This window comes from Stomoxys calcitrans, chromosome 2 (genome assembly GCF_963082655.1).
Source record: "Stomoxys calcitrans chromosome 2, idStoCalc2.1, whole genome shotgun sequence".
NCBI classification, from domain to species: domain Eukaryota; kingdom Metazoa; phylum Arthropoda; class Insecta; order Diptera; family Muscidae; genus Stomoxys; species Stomoxys calcitrans.
This window is the reverse complement of record NC_081553.1, coordinates 226,599,869-226,619,504: the sequence shown is the minus strand read 5'-3', so window position 1 is coordinate 226,619,504 and position 19,636 is coordinate 226,599,869. Positions and strand designations below refer to the sequence as shown.

At 34.9% G+C, this 19,636-nt stretch overlaps 1 protein-coding gene across 1 annotated transcript; it reads right to left on the bottom strand.

Annotated features, from left to right (window-relative positions):
- Window positions 1–10,845: 10,845 nt before the first annotated feature.
- On the bottom strand, window positions 10,846–18,209 carry LOC106081019 (uncharacterized). Its single transcript, XM_059362863.1, has 3 exons — window positions 17,910–18,209; window positions 17,116–17,839; window positions 10,846–12,295 (listed from the first exon to the last, which is right to left on the bottom strand). Exons 1-3 carry the CDS (start codon window positions 18,056–18,058, stop codon window positions 11,216–11,218), a joined length of 1,953 nt encoding a protein of 650 aa, XP_059218846.1. The 5' UTR covers window positions 18,059–18,209; the 3' UTR covers window positions 10,846–11,215.
- Window positions 18,210–19,636: the final 1,427 nt, after the last annotated feature.

The window sequence follows — 19,636 nt, the reverse complement described above, 5'->3', positions numbered from 1 at the left end:
GGAGATTAGAGATGTGTACGTGAGTGATTTTTCACTCATGAGACAAAAATTTTACTCACGCACGACACACGAAAAACTTGCAAATTGCGGTTAAGAAACCATTTTTCCATGAAGCGAATATTTTTTTTTTACAAACGTCGTCGAAAATTTGGAAAAAATTGGCGAAAAAGTGGTACTCTTCTTATAGTGAGGAATATGGCATAAAACATTATATTAGTAACCATGGTACAATTAAGAGATAGAGTCAACAACAAAAATCTACCCCCAAAGAATCTACCTTGATAAATGCCATGTGGCATTATACGCCAAGGCGGATTTAAAAAGGTGGTCTCAAGTGAACAGCTGTTAACAGCCTGCCAGCTTCCACGGTATTAAGATGACAGATTTTTGTTTGAATTCTCTTTGTTGTTATCTGCGAGAAGCATTTTCTCTGCTCATGTACGCACACGTATGCACACACAATTTTCACAAATTTCTTTATGTGTGTTGGCAAAACGTCGATCAGCTTGATGGCCAGATGGCGAATTGCACCTTATGATTTGTGGTTGTTGTACAAATGAGTCCACCTTTAATTGTTTCGCCATGGATATAAACGTTGTTTTATAAATGTATCTTCTTCACATGTGTTTCAGGATGCACTTATCAGGTGAGGTCATGCGAACATCTGAGTAAAATTTTTTTATATATGTTTTGATTTTGCAGTAAATCTAAATGTCAAAGGACTTATAACACAGCTGATTTTTTTCTAAAATCTTAAAAAGAATTTCTACTTGACCCAATATTACACACATAAGCAACAAAACAGTGTAATAATGATGAAAATACTAAAATGAAACACATTTGAATAAGAAAAGTTGTTAAAACTTGTTTATTTCTAAAACCACTTTGACATTTCATAAATTATTGCGAAATTCGACGGACTTTTTCTTTGTCAGAACACAAAAAGTAAAAGACAAGAGTATAGAAGCAGAGTTTATTCAGACCATCTCGAGAGCATTTAATTACATGTAGATTTATTGCAAAATCAAAACAAAATTAAAAAAATTCTACTCAGCTGTTCGCATGACCTTGCCTTATAAGTGCATCATGTAAGCCAAGTTGCCTTAGTGAAGGTGGTCTCACGCGTGACACGACTACTCACGACTCACATGCACACCTCTACTAGAGATCTAAGTCGATTTTCGAATAATCGATTATTGGAAAAATCGATATTAAAATCGAAGCATAGACATTTGGCAATTTTGATTTCCTGTAAACACACAATAGCCCTGTTTTCTTTTGTACAAGTTGCACCAAAGAAACTTACTTCTTTGAAAAAACTCCAGAGTGGCGAGTTGGTCGGGGAGGGGGGCATCTGGGGTGGGAAGTCCCTAAGTTTGTTTTTCTCTCCAGTCAGTTGCCATCATTCTCTGATCTAGTGAGCAGCGGGCATTCGCCGTCGAGAGCTTCTGTGCTAACTCTTTCCTGGCCGTAATTTGATTCGTTCGTTGGTTCACTTAATAAAATAAATAACCAACCAAAATAAAAATGTTTTTCTGCAATCTTTCACTGGAAGTTTTGCGTACTTTTGCTTGCAATTTTTTTAAAGAGAATAAAATGGCTCTTACTATCCTGCAAATTTTTACTGGAAAAGTACGCGAACAGACCTAATGTGGTAGAATATTTAATGTTTTCCAACTAAACAATAACGACCAACTTTTTTTTTTCTTTCGCCCATTCTTTGAAAACAGCTGATTTTATAGCGGAAAAACAGCATTTTTTTTAATTGGCGCACGAATGTAGAGTCAAAAGAAAACACTGTTAGTGGTCTAGGCAGTAAGTTTTTCAATCATTTTTCAACGGAATCGGAAACTTAGACTCGAGAGCACTGTTATAACTGTCCGTTTTTGAAAAAGTCTAGCTGTTCAAAATGTTGATAAATACTCTTAATGTGTAGAAGATAAAATCCCAAACAAACAGTCCTTCGACTACCTTTTTGAAATTTCTAGGCGCAATTCTAATATTATTAATGATCACAATATACATATTAATGGCATTTCGGTTTCTTTAGGAACCATCATATTAAAACATATTGTAGGTAAATATTTTTCTGTTGGGCATACTTCCCTTAGTGTGTGAAATTTATAAAGTTACAACCTCGCTTTTCTTTCTTTTATAATTCGGAAAACAATATTTTCCGTGCGCTCTATACAAGGTGCGCTCTATACATCGTTTTTTTCGCAAACATTTTAGTATAACGTTTGTATATTTTCAATTAAATTTTTAATTGATTCAATTAAAAAATTAATTGGAGTCGGCAAAATAATCGGAATCGAGCAGACGTGTTATTCATAGCTCTTATAAAAATCACTCAAAATTACGTTCAAAACCACTGTGACAAGAAATAAATAGCCCAAATATATAAAATAGTACACCCTGTGTCTATAAACACTCATAGAAACTCTGTGCAAACGTTTGTTTCTGTACAATTTCTATTTATTTGTACAGAAAAATTATCAAATAAAAGAATCCAAGTGAAACTACAACAACAATTACAAATCAAAACAAAACAATAGAACATTTTTCAGTGAGAGTGAATGACAAGTGTCAATAGAAAAAGAGCAGATACATATATAATACAAATGACATTAATTAAGTTAACGCCTAAAAGCACGCAATAATTTTTTTTTTTTTTTCAAACCCTACATTCAAAACTTTGTTTGAAAACGAATCACCCTGTGAACAGCTGTTTGCCCAACCCTAGCTCGTACCATTTTACTGCCTGCTTTTTTTTTTTTTCTTTATAATGATGGAATCAAACGATTTTGATGTTACTCAGGCAAATATCATGGTTGATAACGATGTAGTAGTAAAAGATTCAAGGGCACCGAAACGTGATAGAGAGAGCTTTATTAATCGCTCCTCCATCGGAAACCTATCAAAAACTCCTCGCTTATCCGATTCTCCTTTCAGAATGGTACAGATGCTTGATGAGCGCTTTACTAAGTTAAGCGACAAATTGGTATGTCAATTTAAAACCATGCTGAAGGAGACAGAAACCCGAATCATAAACGAATTCGAACAGAAGTTGTCAGAGTTGAGAACCAATTTGGATGATGTCAACACTCGCGTATCTAACCTAGAAAAAGTCGCCGGGGAGATTCAGCACACTAAAGCCGAAATAGATGATTTAAGAATTCAACTCTTAAGGCAAGAGAATGCAACTGTTGCATGTGAAATAAGAGTAAACGGAATTCCTTTTCAAACTGAAGAAAACTTATTCGACGTATTTGCCAACATATGCGAATCTATAAATATAGCTGTACCTCGCATAAAAACAATCCATCGCCTTCAAAATAGAAATAATACAAAAAACCTCAATTCACCGGATGGCGTAATATTAATAAAGTTCATGTCACCATACGACAAAAACTTTTTCCTAAAATCTGTTTCTGGCTATAAAAAGATACACAATAATATGTTACTACTGAATTCTATTGGTTTCAGATCTACATCACAATATTATATAAATGAAAATCTGTCCAATATGAATTACAAGTTCCTGCAAGATGCGATTCATCTGAAAAAGAAAGGCCTTGTCAAGTCTGCATACACATTTCGAGGACTTGCTTATATTAAACGCTTTGATAGCAACGAGCCGATATGCATTTTTCATCCGAAAATTATTGATAACTTACGTGCTTTGGAAGAAATACCTCATGCAGAAATTCATAGCTAGACTTATAGTACGCTTGTTTATAATCTTCCTGATTTTGTATGTATTATCGAATTTACAACTTAATATTCCAAAGAGTTTTTTAATTTGTTTTTCTTATAATTTTATTTATCATATTTATATTTTTTGGCCAATACAAACAGGGACATTCTCTTTCAAACGCGATGCTGATGTTACTCTTTACTTTTGTTTGCCTCTCTGTGACACACATGATTAATTTTGATAGATATTCCAAAGACGTAACTCGAAATTTACTGCGCATACTAGCAAAACAAAGAGATGGTTTGAAATTTTGTCACATAAATTCCCAAAGTATAGTAAACAAAGTGGATGAGTTTAAATATATATTTGAGAATGGGGAAATTGATATTATATGTCTTTCGGAGACTTGGCTACACAGTGCTATACCCGATAGCTTGATAAACTTGAAAGGATACACGGTTTTCAGATCGGATCGAGAACGTCGTGGAGGTGGTGTTGCCATCTATGCAAGGAACGCTCTGAAAGCTAAACTGCGGTTGAGATCTAATCCTGAGGATCAGACGGAGTATATTTTCGTTGAACTTTCAAGTAACTCGAGGAAAATTTTGATTGGTTGTTTTTACCGGCCAAACAATACGATAGATTTGGATCAAATACATAACGTCTTAGAGTCCGTGACATTGGGATATAGTGACGTTGTCATAACTGGAGACTTTAATTCCAATATTCTTGTAGACTCGCTTTTAACGGACAATATGTTGACACTGGGTCTCTACCCTACTAATACTACAAACCCTACTCATTTCTCTTCAACTGTTAATACCCTTTTAGATTTATTCTTTGTAAATAATGCCTCCAATATTTTACTTAATGAACAAATATCTGCTCCTTGTTTCTCGAAACACGATTTGATTTATCTAGCTTACAATTTCACCTTGTCGGAGAAAGTGGAGAAGTTTTCGTACCGCGATTTCAGGAACTTGAACTATTCTGCTTTAGATGAGAGGATTCAGGAAGTCGATTGGCATGAAATATATGGACTTATATCTGTTGATGATAAATTGAGCTTTCTTCAAGAAAACATTCTTCGTATCTATGATACAACAGTCCCTATTAAAACGAAAATGAAAAGCTCAAACACTAAGCCTTGGTTTAATTCCACTATTAGAAATTTCATTAGAAATAGGGACCTAGCCTACTCTAGGTGGAAACGTTTTAAGACTCCTGAACTTCAGGAAGAATTTCGCACGGCCAGGAATAAGGTTAATAAAGTTATTAATGATGCAAAGTTACGATATTTTTCATCCAAATATTATTCGGCGTTAGACACGAGAAGCAAGTGGAAGGTTATAAATGATATCGGAGTTGGTAAATCCAAGGCGATTTCTACCTACCATGGAGATATCAACGAATTGAATAGATCTTTTGTTAATATTCCGACCTTGGATATAGACACCACTTTCTATCAAGTCACTAATAGGGTAGTGGACAACACACATGTTGACTGCAGTTTTGAGTTTAGATGTGTATCGCACGATGAAGTTATACATAGTCTTATGTCAGTGAAGTCTAATGCCATTGGTCTTGATGGTATTGACCCAAGATTTATTAAAATACTGATTCCTTACCTACTACCTTATTTTACTCATCTCTTTAACTCAATTCTAATCTCCAGTAGATATCCGAGTATCTGGAAACGATCAAAGATAATTCCTATCCCTAAATCCAATGGCGATTTTCGTCCGATTTCGATATTATGCTACCTCTCGAAAGTTTTCGAAAAGATTTTACATAGACAAATGTCTGAATATCTCCAAAGGGAATCGCTGTTATCTGATAGACAAACCGGGTTTCGAGCTCATTATAGTTGCGTTAGTGCATTAGTTGAAGTTTCGGAATCGATAAGGAGTAAAATTGATGATGGTAATGTTAGTTTTCTCGTCCTTCTTGACCATTCAAAGGCTTTCGACTCGGTTGATCATCGTAATCTATATATGAAGCTCAGAAGATTCTTCAAGTTCAGTGATACTTCTATAAAGCTTTTTCAATCGTATCTCAGTAATCGGCAGCAGTCAGTGTACGTAGGAGATGCCATATCAGAGTCAATAATAGTGCCCAAGGGGGTTCCCCAAGGCTCTATAATAGGTCCGCTTCTTTTTTCACTTTACGCAAACGATCTTCCAAGCCAGCTAGTCCACAGTCAGATCATCATGTATGCTGATGACGTTCAGTTGTTTCTTAGCGGTTCTGTTGATGATATTGGTGAATGCGTTACAAAACTCAACCAGGACCTTTCACGTGTTTATAACTGGGCCACAGCAAATGGTTTATTTCTGAATCCTCATAAATCGAAAATTATTGTTTTTCACAAGAGTAAAAGATTTACTCTACGAGACTTGGATGTCACTATAAATAGTCAGAAGATTGATATTGTGTCTAGTGCGAAGAATTTAGGTGTAATTTTTAATAGCTCATTGACTTGGTCTAATCATGTGAATGCTATAGCAGGGCAGACATATGCAAAGCTGCGTACACTGTGGATCACACACTCTTATACACCTATTGAGGTTCGGACTCTATTAGCGAAGATGTTTCTAATTCCTGGTTTGATCTATGGCTGTGAACTGTTTGCGAACTGCGATTCACTAAGCCAACGGAAATTGAATGTAGTTTTTAACAGCATTATTCGGTATGTCTATGGTGTAAGAAGAAATCAACATATTTCCACCATGGCGAATTCCCTTTATGGCTGTAGTTTTGACAATTTACTCAGAATCAGATCTCTACAATTCCTGCATAAGATCATTGTGACACAAACACCCAATTTCCTCTACGACAAATTAGTATTCGCCCGATCTAGAAGGGGTAGAAAACTTGTACCTTTTCGAAGAAGGAGTCTAGTATCTAAATGGCAATTTTATACGAGTACCATACGTCTTTGGAATACCATTCCCCACGAAATCCAAAACATCAGCAACGCGTCAGACTTTAAGAAAAGACTTTTTATTCTTCTTAGTAACTAATTATTCAAAAATTGTTTTTCTCTTTTTTTTCTCTTTTTTTCTCTCCTTTTAAACATTGTTAACTTCTTCCTTAAAGTGAAAACTATTTTAATTTATTATTTTTCTCAATAATTTGTATTTCCATCATTAATATTCAAAAAATTTTTTTTACATTTCTTTTATATTTCCTTAAAAATTTTTATATTATTTTTATTATTATTTTTTTCAAAGGATATATGACTGTTCTTATAAGCCTGCACTATAATTATAAGATTTTTTATCTTGTTGTGTAGGTATTCATCAAATAAATAAATAAATAAATAAATAATTCAAAAATTTCAATCATTTTTTTTTTATTAAGAAGATATGTAATTTCAAAAATAGCAAATAAACAAGCTTCAACAAGTTGTACACATCGTGTGATACGTACGAAAAATTTAATAACAAATGGATTTAGGAATAAATATGCAACTTTTTCGATTAAATAGAGCTTCTAGTTCATCGAACATTCATGTAGACACATGTCAGTAAAAAAAAGTACAATACATATGAGAATACATGCCGATAAGAGCGCGCTCTATTCGTATTTGACGTACACTGTTTCTTATGAATAAGAAAGTGAAAGCTCATATGACATGTGTTATCGTGTGATTGCGCCTTTAGGCTAGTACTATTTTCGTTTTTCACAGTTGAAAACACAAAATTTGTACACGGTTACTTTTTTGAAACACTACAAAAATATCTATGAAAATATCATACTTTTATGAATATTTTTTCATAAGTAATGAGGAAGGTCCTACTGAATAAAATCAGCAAGATTTTTTGCTTCAAAACTATTATTTACAAAAAAGTAATCACGAAAAACGAACATAGTATCAGCCATTAAATAAAAAAACCCTGTTATATACTCAAATAAAAAAATTAAAACAATAATAAAATACTTTTTTTATTGATCTTTTAAATTTCTCTGGTGCACCTTGTATAATTTTTTGGAAATTATATTTATACAGTACAACCACAGAGGTTAAATCATGCACTTTAAAATTGTGTGTGTGTTTTTTTTAAATAAATAAATTTTAAAACTAGCTAAATCACTTTCGTTGTTCTTTCACAGTGTTTTCAATGTTCATTCACAGTCATACTAAACTTTGTTCATTCACAGTCATAATAATCTTTGTTCATTCACAGTCATAATAATCATTGTTCATTCACAGTGATAATAATAAAAATTTGCAAACATGTTAAAATTGATGCTTTTGTAATGTATTTTATATGCTCCATTATAGGATGGGATGATGTGCTTAATCAATACCAAAGCATCAAAAACCATCGGCTTTGGAACGGGCACATCCTCCCTCAGATATAAATAAGGAAACCTGACAACAGATATAGATAGTGAGCCATGGAAAGAATACTTGTCCCGCTGATGAGGCGTATGCAACAGCTCATCTAAGCGTTCTGGCTAGAACACATACCCGATGATTGCAACCCCGGCATACTACGCGCTCAGTGCACAGAAAGCGGGAAAGGCAGTATGTGCTTATTACATAGGAAAGTCTTCTTCCATCGTATAAAAATATACTCTAGAGTATAGAGTGCGATAACTGGATCTTATCCATGCGGTTTCAGACCTGGTAAATCCATCATATCTTATCGTTTGATGTATTTAATATCCTGCTGGCCAATGCCGACGACATCGATATTCGGGTTTGTGCTAGGTTTCACTTTTCTTTAATATCAATTAGTCATTATGTGACGTAAATAAAAACCCAATGTTATTTTGTTTGTGGTAAAATACTTATTTGGTTTTATGTAAGAAATGTTAAGGTCGAAACAGAAAAAAAGTTAAAAAATGTTGAGAAAAGTTAGAAAATGTTCAAATTTGACGCTTGATAGCGAGTGTCAATCTGTGGTGCCTCCCTATATACCTCCAAGACAGCCATTGTTAAAAGTTGGGGATTCAGACCGCCTGCCATACATATACTGCAGTTGTCAGACCTATAATGCTATATGCTGTTGTGATCTGGTGGTCGGCGCTTCAAAAGTACACCTACTGATCAATACTGCACCGAATTCAAAGGATGGCTTGTTTGTACATCACAGCCGTACTGAGGACGACACCATCTGATGCACTGAATTTAATGCTACATCTTATGCCTCTAGACATTGTGGCTACCCAAATTGCAGCGACCACAGTCGTGAGGTTAAGACACTGTATTATCTTTGATACAATATGCGATGTTCCAGGCAGTGTGGATTACACCCTACTTGAGCTGCTTTTTGATAAAGATTACTTTACCACTATTCCTGACAGAACCTATTGGAACTATGATATCCCTGGTAACAGAAGTTATATGGACTTCTATACGGATGGTTTCAAACTAAACGACCAGGTGTGCTTTGGGGGTGTACTCTAAAAATCTAGAACTGGTCATATCGAAAAGGTTACCCTATCACTGCAGGGTGTATCAAGCGGAGATCCTTGCAAGTGGAAGGAAGTGATGGAATGGCTAAGATATAATGTCATAAATATCTTCTCAGACAGCCAGGGATTTACCCTGGATAATGTATTTCTGAACACAAAAACCGCCCTCGACTGTCGAAGATCTCTCAACGAGATGGCTGAACAGTTCAAAATTCACCTGTTCTGGGTGCCGGGCCAGTTATATCCCAGGGAATTGTAAAGCGGATGGGTTTGGGAGACTACCTAGACATTCCAAGGATACTGGAATCTGTGTGTATGCCTCTAGCGATATGTTTTCATGACCAGGCCCGAAGGAGAACAAATGATAGATGGTTACAAAGAGGGGGCTGTAAGCATTCCAAACTATGTGGTCTAATCTAGACTTGAAGAGGTCTAATGCTTTGCTGTCATTGGCTAGAACAGACGTCTCAATCATTGTGTCCGTTATGGCAGGTCACTGTCTAATCGGAAAACATGCTGACAGACTTGAAGGTTGCTAGCAACGACTTTTGCAGAAGCTGTGAGGACATCGAAGAAGAGAGAGTTAAAAATTGTTTAACTTTTGCGAGTCGCATTTTTCAATGCTCCTCAACGCGCTCATTCTGTTTTGACCTTTATAGTATAACAAAATAATTTGACGGGAAATTTAAAGTCAAACGCAGATTACTCCCGATTACGTGTCGGAAACCACAAATAGTAACTGCAGCCTTTAAAAAATCGAAAGAAAGTTAGTGGAACTGGGTCTGGCTTTGAACGTAACGAATACCACCAGTTTTTAAATAAAACGAAGAAATGGAAATTTCTATAATCAATTTGCCCGGGGACAAAACAACTGAAGTTAAGTTGCAATACATAATCGATAGAGACAGACATCTGGACATTAGGTGTCAGCAATTGGAGTAAAGCAGATGATGGAAGAATTTAAAAATCGACGGAGAAATACATCTCAACAGTTGATGCCAGCAATTGAGAGGAACGCAAAAGATCGAAGAGTTTGGAAATCTATTCTGAGTTTCCCTTATATTTCCCATTTTCGAATAGGGCTGATATTTCATTATTCCATTAAGGAACAGGGCACATTTCTCACATATCAATGAGTGCAATCCGATTCAAGTTTAATCTCATTGATAAGGGACCCTCTTTTTGTAGCCGAGTGCGATACACCTTTGCGGAGAAGTTTTTGCATTGCATAGTACCTAACAAATGCAACAAGAATTCGGAAGTGATAACCACAGTTCAAATTGTTTTCTGATTTTCTCGCCTGGATTCAAACCCAGGCGTTAAGCGGGCATGCTAGCCTCTCCGCTGCGGTGGCCTCCCATTGATCAGCAACATAAACTATTGGGTTGCCCAAAAAGTAATTGCGGATTTTTTAAAAGAAAGTAAATGCATTAAAACTTAGAATGAACTTTAATCAAATATACTTTTTTTACACTTTTTTTCTAAAGCAAGCTAAAAGTAACAGCTGATAACTGACAGAAGAGAGAATGCAATTACAGAGTCACAAGCTGTGAAAAAATTTGTCAACGCCGACTATATGAAAAATCCGCAATTACTTTTTGGGCAACCCAATACAAAGTTTAACCCCACGATACCCACCTGCAGGTGTGGGGGTTGTTTACCTTCCAAGAACTTTCGACATCTCCAAACACACACCCAAAAGAAAAAATACATAAAAAAGATTGAATTTTGTTTAAACTACATACATTTATTTAATTTCATGCGAGCTCTTCAGCTTGTCAATTTTGTAGATATATTTGATCGAAGAACTATAACTGGTCTGAGTTCTAAAAATTCATAAATCTTAGTCCAGTATTGTTTGTTATTGGGGTCAAATTTTAATGTCAATGTTTATTTTAAATTGATTTATGGGTGTATGTAGGTAGGACTTAAAATATATTGGAATCATAGGGATTATGATTGATATACTGTGTTTGCATATCTTTTACTTATGTAAACATACATATTAGCATTATTATGTAAAATGTTAATGTTTTAGATTAAATAGTAAAGGTATGTGTTATGTGTTGTGTGTTTTGTGTATTGAATTGTCTATTCATCGGCGGCCGTTTGATCGTCTGCTGCTGCTTCGCCAGCCTCGGCGTCGCCGTTTTCTTCCGCAGCTGCTTCTCCTTCATTGCCCTGCTCCATGGCTTCTTCTTTTTTGACTTCACCTTCTGCGGGTTCCTTTTTGTCATACTTTGCGGAGAGTAATTCTTCATATTTGGTCTTTGGCAAAGGTGTTTCAAATTTCTCGTTGTAAACTTTAAGACGTTTGAGGGCAATGCGCAAGAGGATGATGTCTCTTTCCGTCAAGGATTCGATCTCGGTATTTTGGGCTTCATATTTTGCAATGAGCCTGTTGGCGGAGCGCATACCAGCCCTTTCTTTCTTAGTCATATCCTTTAGACGGCCCAGGGCAGGGTCGTGGGGTTCATCCTTCTTTTGAGCTGGCTTGGCACCGCCAACTGGTACCAAGGCTTTGCTTTTGTCTCCAGAACTTGAAACGGCACCCTTTATGCCTGCAGCATTCTTTAATTCAATGAGCTCCTTGCAAACGAGACTAGAGTGTAGAGCTAAGAGTCTGGCATCGTCCATATCAAAACCGACTGCAAGCAAGCTACGCATTTTCTTTTTGGCGGCACCAGAAAGCCTAAAATCGGTGCCATAAATCTTTTTGGCCTCCTTAATGAGTTGTTGCTTCTTGCGCTCGAAAGCAATCGCTGGCGTAGAAGCTTTGCCTCCACCACGTCCTCCCTTGGCCTTTGAAGCAACATAGCTCTCATATTCGTCTACAATAACTTTATTTCTGTTATACGACTTTAGATCCTCTGGCGAAAGTGTTGATTTATTGACCTTCTTGAACTTGTGAACAATGCCCAGGGCAGACTTATAGCGTTGCAATTTTTGCAATTCATCCGAGTCATTGTTGCTGGTCACCACCTTCTTTTGGGAACGGAGATTACGTTCATAGTCGTCCATAATTTGAGTATGGAATTGAAGATTACGCAAATCCCTGGGAGTGCTCACACCTTTGGTAATTTTGGCTTCAATCTTCTTGCGGATTGCCACAGACTTCAAATAGGTGTCTTGATCGACAACATTAGCTCTTGCTCCACCTCCTCCTCCTCCCTGTGAATAAAAATTATACGAATTTTGGGGTTTTGTGGACCGATTAAGTAAATGAAATATTATGGACTTACAAAGTATAAAAAAAAACCAACGCTTGTTCCGAGTCCACAACTCGTTTCCATGCGTAAAATATTATTATTATTTCGAACTTTGGACGATTAGAATTCATCTTTATTATATATTTCTTTTGTTGAATAAAATGTCTAAAAGGATCTTATATCATTGAAATAAAGAAAGAAAAAAAAAACAGTATGCCGAAGACTTCTTTTTGAGAATCATCGCGCTACCGTTCAGTTAGAAAAGGGTTTCACATTCCTTTTTCTAAAAACAGTTGGGATTGAGAAAATCCCTGAAATGAACACAAAATTAGCAGCATCAGATGAAAGAGTTGGGCTTGTTTGTACCTTGAGATAACTTATTTCGAAACTTCAAGATTTCATAGGGCTCAGATATAAAATCACCAAAATCTTTATTCCAGTTTGCATAACATATGGCTAAAGACCACATGTTTTTATTTTTCCATTAATATTTAAAGTTTATAAGCTTGGTGTAACCACTACTTTATTCCTTTTAAGTTCCTTATTGGTTAGAGATCTTCACAAAATGATCTGTATACAGAATATACAGAGCCATTCTTTACTAAGAACTTGGTGGTTCAAGGTTTTACCATCCTTTGAACGTTTACTTGTCTTTTTAGGAGTAAACTTAATGAAAAAATTCGTTTAGATTATTCCTGTTTGTTTTTCGTTGCCATTCATGTACAATGTCATATGATACACCACCTCATTTACATCAAACTGAGCGTTGCGCTTTCAGATTCATTGGAAAATTACTTTCCATCGGAGTTTAAGGAAACTTTTGAAACTCCAACGAATTTAATATATTTACATCTTACTGGAGTGAGAAGAAAACTAAAAATTCCAAAAAAAAATTGTTTTGGTAATTTATACTTCTCTTAAAAAAAATTAATGGGCGGTTTTAAAATTCTTGCATTAAATATATATCCCGCCGTAATTGTCAGTTCTGCAAGGTGTTTTTTAATCCATTATGCTCTTTCAATTGATGCCAGAATCACTTTGTGAAAATATTTGGAAATATTTTATTAAAGCGCAGATGTTGCGCTTATTTATGTCGTATTGCCAATAAAGTATGTAAGAGTTTTTTTTATTGCAAATAAAAAATAGTAAACAAAAACTTTAATTATTACCAGTTTTTAGGTGATTCTCCTACTATCAGAGATACCATAAAAGAATCCTGCATAGATAGGAGAAAACGAATGTTAAGTAAATCTGAATAGTTCTAACAAGGGTGATCAAATTATGTTTTTCTCTTTTAATTTTTTGTTTGTTTCTAAATTCAGAAGTTTTCCACTTTCCGAGTGTAATAACTTTTGCATATTTTTCCTTGATACTGGGTATTGTATTCCACATCTGCCCATGTTATTACAACAAACAAAATTGTCGACCTAACGCCTTACCTTACTGCGAAGGCATAACCGCTTTTTATTTACTTAAAGTAATAGCACTCAATTCTCTATATTAAGATATATTAAGTTTTTTCAGCGGAATGTTGTCAAACTCCATATAAAAAAAATGTCGGCGAAACGCTGGCTGAAAATTGGTTACCGGTACCGTTACCGAAAATTTCGCTTGCTTTAGGGTTGACATAATAGGCCTTAATGAATTTTTTTCTTGCAACTACGAATGAAAATATATGTTTTAATAGCTCCATGCAACATGAAATAATGTTGTGCTAATGAAAACGATTTATTACTGCACATGTGTACTTTATTAGCCAAATATGATTAAAATTTGGCCAAAATTATAAATACAAGTTTGTCGCCATATTGCATTCCATACAACTATTTTTCAGTGGCGACATGTTTTTGGCTGCAACCGAAAATTTCGTTAGAGATGCATACCCAGCTCAATGGCTGGTACTATGTTCGTTTTTTACCGTTGAGAACCCATTTTTTGGGATTACTTTTTTTTAACATTACGAAAATAACAATTTTATTAAAATTTTACCATTAGTAATGAGGGAATGTTCTATTAAACAAAATCAGCATGCGTTTTTTTGCTTTAAAATCTATTACCTCAAAAAAGTAATTGGCGAAAAATGTATATAAAGGGTGATTTTTTTTAGGTTAGGATTTTCATGCATTAGTATTTGACAGATCACGTGGGATTTCAGACATGGTGTCAAAGAGAAAGATGCTCAGTATGCTTTGACATTTCATCATGAATAGACTTACTAACGAGCAACGCTTGCAAATCATTGAATTTTATTACCAAAATCAGTGTTCGGTTCGAAATGTGTTCATTCACCGTAACGTTGCGTCCAACAGCATCTTTGAAAAAATACGGTCCAATGATTCCACCAGCGTACAAACCACACCAAACAGTGCATTTTTCGGGATGCATGGGCAGTTCTTGAACGGCTTCTGGTTGCTCTTCACTCCAAATGCGGCAATTTTGCTTATTTACGTAGCCATTCAACCAGAAATGAGCCTCATCGCTGAACAAAATTTGTCAAAATTTGAACACATTTCGAACCGAACACTGATTTTGGTAATAAAATTCAATGATTTGCAAGCGTTGCTCGTTAGTAAGTCTATTCATGATGAAATGTCAAAGCATACTGAGCTTCTTTTTCTTTGACACCATGTCTGAAATCCCACGTGATCTGTCAAATACTAATGCATGAAAATCCTAACCTCAAAAAAATCACCCTTTAGTAAAAGCCTTAATAAAAAAAATTCATTCAGGTTATGTACCTCTAGCCAAGACATTTATGTCGCCACTGAAAATTAGTTGTGTAGAATACAAGATGGCGACAAACATCGATTTATAATTTTGGCCGAATTTTAATAATTTTTGGCTAACAAAGCACATATATACACCAAAATGAATCGTTCCTATTTGCACATAACTTATATATTGCATGAGCCTATCAATTAAATATATTTTCATTCGTAATTGCATTATCGGGCATGTCATATGAGCTGTCGCTTTCTGTATTCATAAGACTTTTCTTATATACGTCATAAACGAATAGAACGCGCTCCAATTGGCATATAATCTCATATGTATTGTACTTATTTTTTGCAGACATGTGTCTACGTGTATATTTGATGAAATAAATGCTCCATTAAATCGAAAAAGTTAAATATTTATTCCAATATCCAATTTTTCGTACGTATCCCACAATGTATACAACTTTCAGATTTGCTGTTTTATGAAATTACATATGAATTACATATGATAACAAGAGTTGATTTTCTCGAATGATTCCGCAACCAACTTCGCATTTGAGCGCTTTACCGTTATATTTTAGAACATCTGAAATAGTCAGTGATGCATACATTTACCAGAAAAAAACGCAATAAAAGTTGTTAAAACTACAAAACAATAAAATTTGCAAAAATGTTCCTTTGATTGTTATTAAGAGAACGCATTTCCTTTAAATGTAAACAAATGTTTGAGTGAGTCGAGTTTCAAAGAAGAAGTTCTGTATATGTGGGAGCTATATATATTTCTACATATACAGAATAAATCTTACGCGAACGCCTTATATTTTCTGGCGAGTCCAAAACAGGATTTCCATTTCATTTTTCAAGTTAATATTGTCGAACAACAGTTATCAGGTAGAAATATCAGTCCATATACCGTAGTTCAGCTCTTGGCAAAAAGTACAGTCGACAGTTAACTACAACGCGTCTATATGAAAAAAATTACTATGTACCTATTGAAAATCTAGTTTGTTAATCATCGTCTCTCAAACAGCGTAAAAAATTGAAAATAAGAAATTAGAATCCCAATTAAAGGCTAGTACTATATTTGCTATTTGCGATATTTTTTCGACGATTGCTTTAGATTAAAGATTTTAAAACAAAAAAAAAACTGATTTCATTCAGTAGGAGACATTTCCTCTTTATTACAAATGATAAAATTTTATCATTGTTATTTGCAAAGGAATCGCGAAAAACATTGGTTTTTGACGATTATTTTTTTGTAACACTACACAAATAAAAATTTTATTAAAATCCCACCATTATTATTGAGGGAATGTCCTACTGAATGAAATCAGGAAACTTTTTGCTTTAAAATCTATTATCTAAAAGAAAGTAATCAGCGAAAAAAAAATCGCGAAAAGCCTTAAGGCAAAAAGGTTTGGTCTTTGGGACACGATGTGAAATAAATTTAAGTTACATCAGTACCAAGTAACAATTCGCAAAAGCAACCTCATATCAAATATGATTTAAAAATTCTTATAAACACATTTACATCGTTTAATGTGGTATCTTAATTAGTAATTAACCCAGAGAAAAAAATATTAAATAAAAGGTTTTTTATAAAACTCGTAAAACAGTCTAATTAAAAACATGTATGAGAACAATATTTCTCAACTTTTCAAACTTGAAAAATCAGGTTATTGAAAAACATAAAAGATCACCCTTATTGCTACTATCTATACTGTATCATTGAACAGTTTGAATGGTGTTTTTTTCACACTTTTTTGATACAGCAAGTTGTTGGCGGCGTTAGCACTAGGGTTTACATTGTGTATGTATACCCAAGCTGTAACTTCTTAAAGTAGTTATTTTTGTTTTTAATATAAGATTTGACATTTTTTTCAAACATTCAAAATTCAAATCGTGAAAAATTCGAAATTCTATTTATCTATGTATATAAATTTTGTTATCGTACAGTTCTGTTTGGGTTGGGAAACATTATAGGTTTCCGGCAGAACTGTAGTCAAGTTAGAAATGATGTAGTTTTCAATATGTACTAATAGAAATAAGAAAATCTTGTAATTACCATTCTTCCCGAGTTGGGATAAAAATTACTTCCTCGGTTGTTCCATCCGTCCCATCGTGAGCCACCACCAACGCCGGCACCGCCCCAGGACGGGGGCATTTGCTGATTGTTTGGGCCATTGAAATTGCCCCAATTTGAGTTGGGAAACGAGCCTTGGTTTCCACCACCCCAATTTTGTTGGGTGTCCCAATTACCACCACTACCACTACCGCCACCACCACCATATCTTCCCCAATTTTGATTACCACCATTATAGTTATCATAGCTATTAGAGTTCATGCTTTGAGATTGACCTCCAAAGTAATTAGAGTTGCTGCGTTGAGATTGGTCGAAATAATCAGAGTTGCCGTCAAAGCCTTGATTATTTCTTCCTTGCATGTTGTTTACAAACTCTAATGCTTTTTCTCTTGCCACTTTCGCATTAAATCCTTCGCTTATAAAACGATCGTACACAATGCGGCATGCTTCAGTAAAGTCAAGATTATTAGTGCCGCCATTACTATTGCTGTTGTTGTTATAGTAATTGCCGCGGTTATTACTCTCAAAATTGCTTTGGGATCGACTGTATGCTGGTGGGGCAGCAGAAGGCGCATTTCGTCGCCTTGATTCGTCTCTAACCTCAAAGAGACCACCCGAACCCGAGCCTTCGGTCATAATTTTTAGTTGTACAGTATAACCATTAAAGTTATACCCATGTCTAGCGCGAACAAGATTATTTGCGTTTCTGGAGAGGAATATGGTTTTCATCCTTGAAATTAAACAACGCGAATTTAATTTTCTTAAGAATTTCTTACCTGGTGTTCTCATATTCAACACAAGCCAGGGTCGCGTTACCCTGAGTTTTTACATCTACGTATAGAAGACGACCAAATGGGCTGCAAAAATCGTCAATATTTCTGATTGTAGTACCTGGTGGCAAATTTCCGATCAACACGCGGCTCATTTTAATAATTTTTCAACACTTTTTCACGAGGTAAATCCAAAAGTTAAGAGGTTAAGAGAATCAAGTACCGGTCCGCAACAAAGGCCAAATATGAATTGCTAAAAATTTTCTCTACACGGGAAAATGTAAAAATGATGCGAAGTTGCGAACCCAAATGATGTAAAAATGACGAATAACCGCGTGTTACGTTACAAAATAGTCGGTAGGCGGTTACTCGGCATATCCCTAAATCAAAAAAATAACGTAGTCACTGATGCCTGTCAAAATGGTATAATGCAGAGTTTACACAACAAATCTGATATATGGTCATTGTAATAGGATTGGTGAAAACAAAGATGTATGCATCACTTGTACACATAACCATTAGTCATGGCTGAAAAATCAAATTCATTTGTTTTTTCGATGAATGGCGTCTATCGATTACCGGAAAAATTAATAAAATCAAAGAAAAGAAAAAATCGATTTACCGTGTTTGACACGTACACACGATGAGTAGGATCATGATATGTCATCTAAAGGTCGCTACTATATTCGGTTTTCGAGTTGAAACTTCTTGTCTTTTTTTAAATTGTTTTGTGTTTCATTATATATTAATTACAAAGGGGTGGGTTTTGATTGAAATTACAAAAACATACATGAATTTCAGTACGACCCATACACACATTTGTACGTACACATGCTCGTAAGCAGAAATTTTTCCGTAAAAAAGAACGTAGTACCAGCCTTAAAAGGGCCATAAAGGCTGATCAATAAAATTTATGTTAATTAAAAGGGCTATCAAGTTAAGGCCGGTCTATGTTCACTTTAATTTCGACGACTCTATTTTTCTATTGTTTTTTAGTTCAAATATTATCCAAGTCTAAAGACCAAACCAGAATTAGCACAATGAGTTTTGTTTTTGAGCGTTGCGTTGAAAAATGCAACTCCGCAAACAAATCCCGCAAAAGTAACAAGTTAAAGAATTTTCGAAATTTGTTCTTTCATTTATATTCATTTACTGGTAGTGGCAGTTGCCCAACAACAAAATATTGAGTTCACTATCTGTCAAAATCCGTGATTAGTGCAACTCCGATTTGGAGCATGTGACTAGTTCGCTCAATTTTTCGTTGTTTGTGTGTTTTATATTGGGTTGCCCAAAAAGTAATTGAGGATTTTTCATATAGTCAGCGTTGACAAATTTTTTCACAGCTTGTGACTCTGTAATTGCATTCTTTCTTCTGTCAGTTATCAGCTGTTACTTTTAGCTTGCTTTAGAAAAAAAGTGTAAAAAAAAGTATATTTGATTAAAGTTCATTCTTAGTTTTATTAAAAATGCATTTACTTTCTTTTAAAAAATCCGCAATTACTTTTTGGGCAACCCAATAGTTCTTAACTATAATACACACACACAACTAAAATTCGTTGACAGATAGTGCACTTGTGTACTATTGTGTAAATTTTACGAGTTGCATTTGTGGGATTCGTTGGCAGAGCTGCATTTTTAACGTAATGCTACAAACAAAGCTCAACGCGCTCATTTTGCTTTGTCCTTAAAGGCTGGTGCTGCGTTTGTATTTTACAGGTACATGTATTTCACGG

Coding starts and splice junctions, on each gene's coding strand:
- LOC106081019 (XM_059362863.1), bottom strand. CDS start 18,058: ATGAGCCGCGTGTTGATCGGAAATTTGCCACCAGGTACTACAATCAGA. Junction 17,840..17,909: donor GTTGAATATGAGAACACCAG/GTAAGAAATTCT, acceptor ATTCCTCTCCAG/AAACGCAAATAATCTTGTTC. Junction 12,296..17,115: donor ATCCCAACTCGGGAAGAATG/GTAATTACAAGA, acceptor TTTTATTCACAG/GGAGGAGGAGGAGGTGGAGC.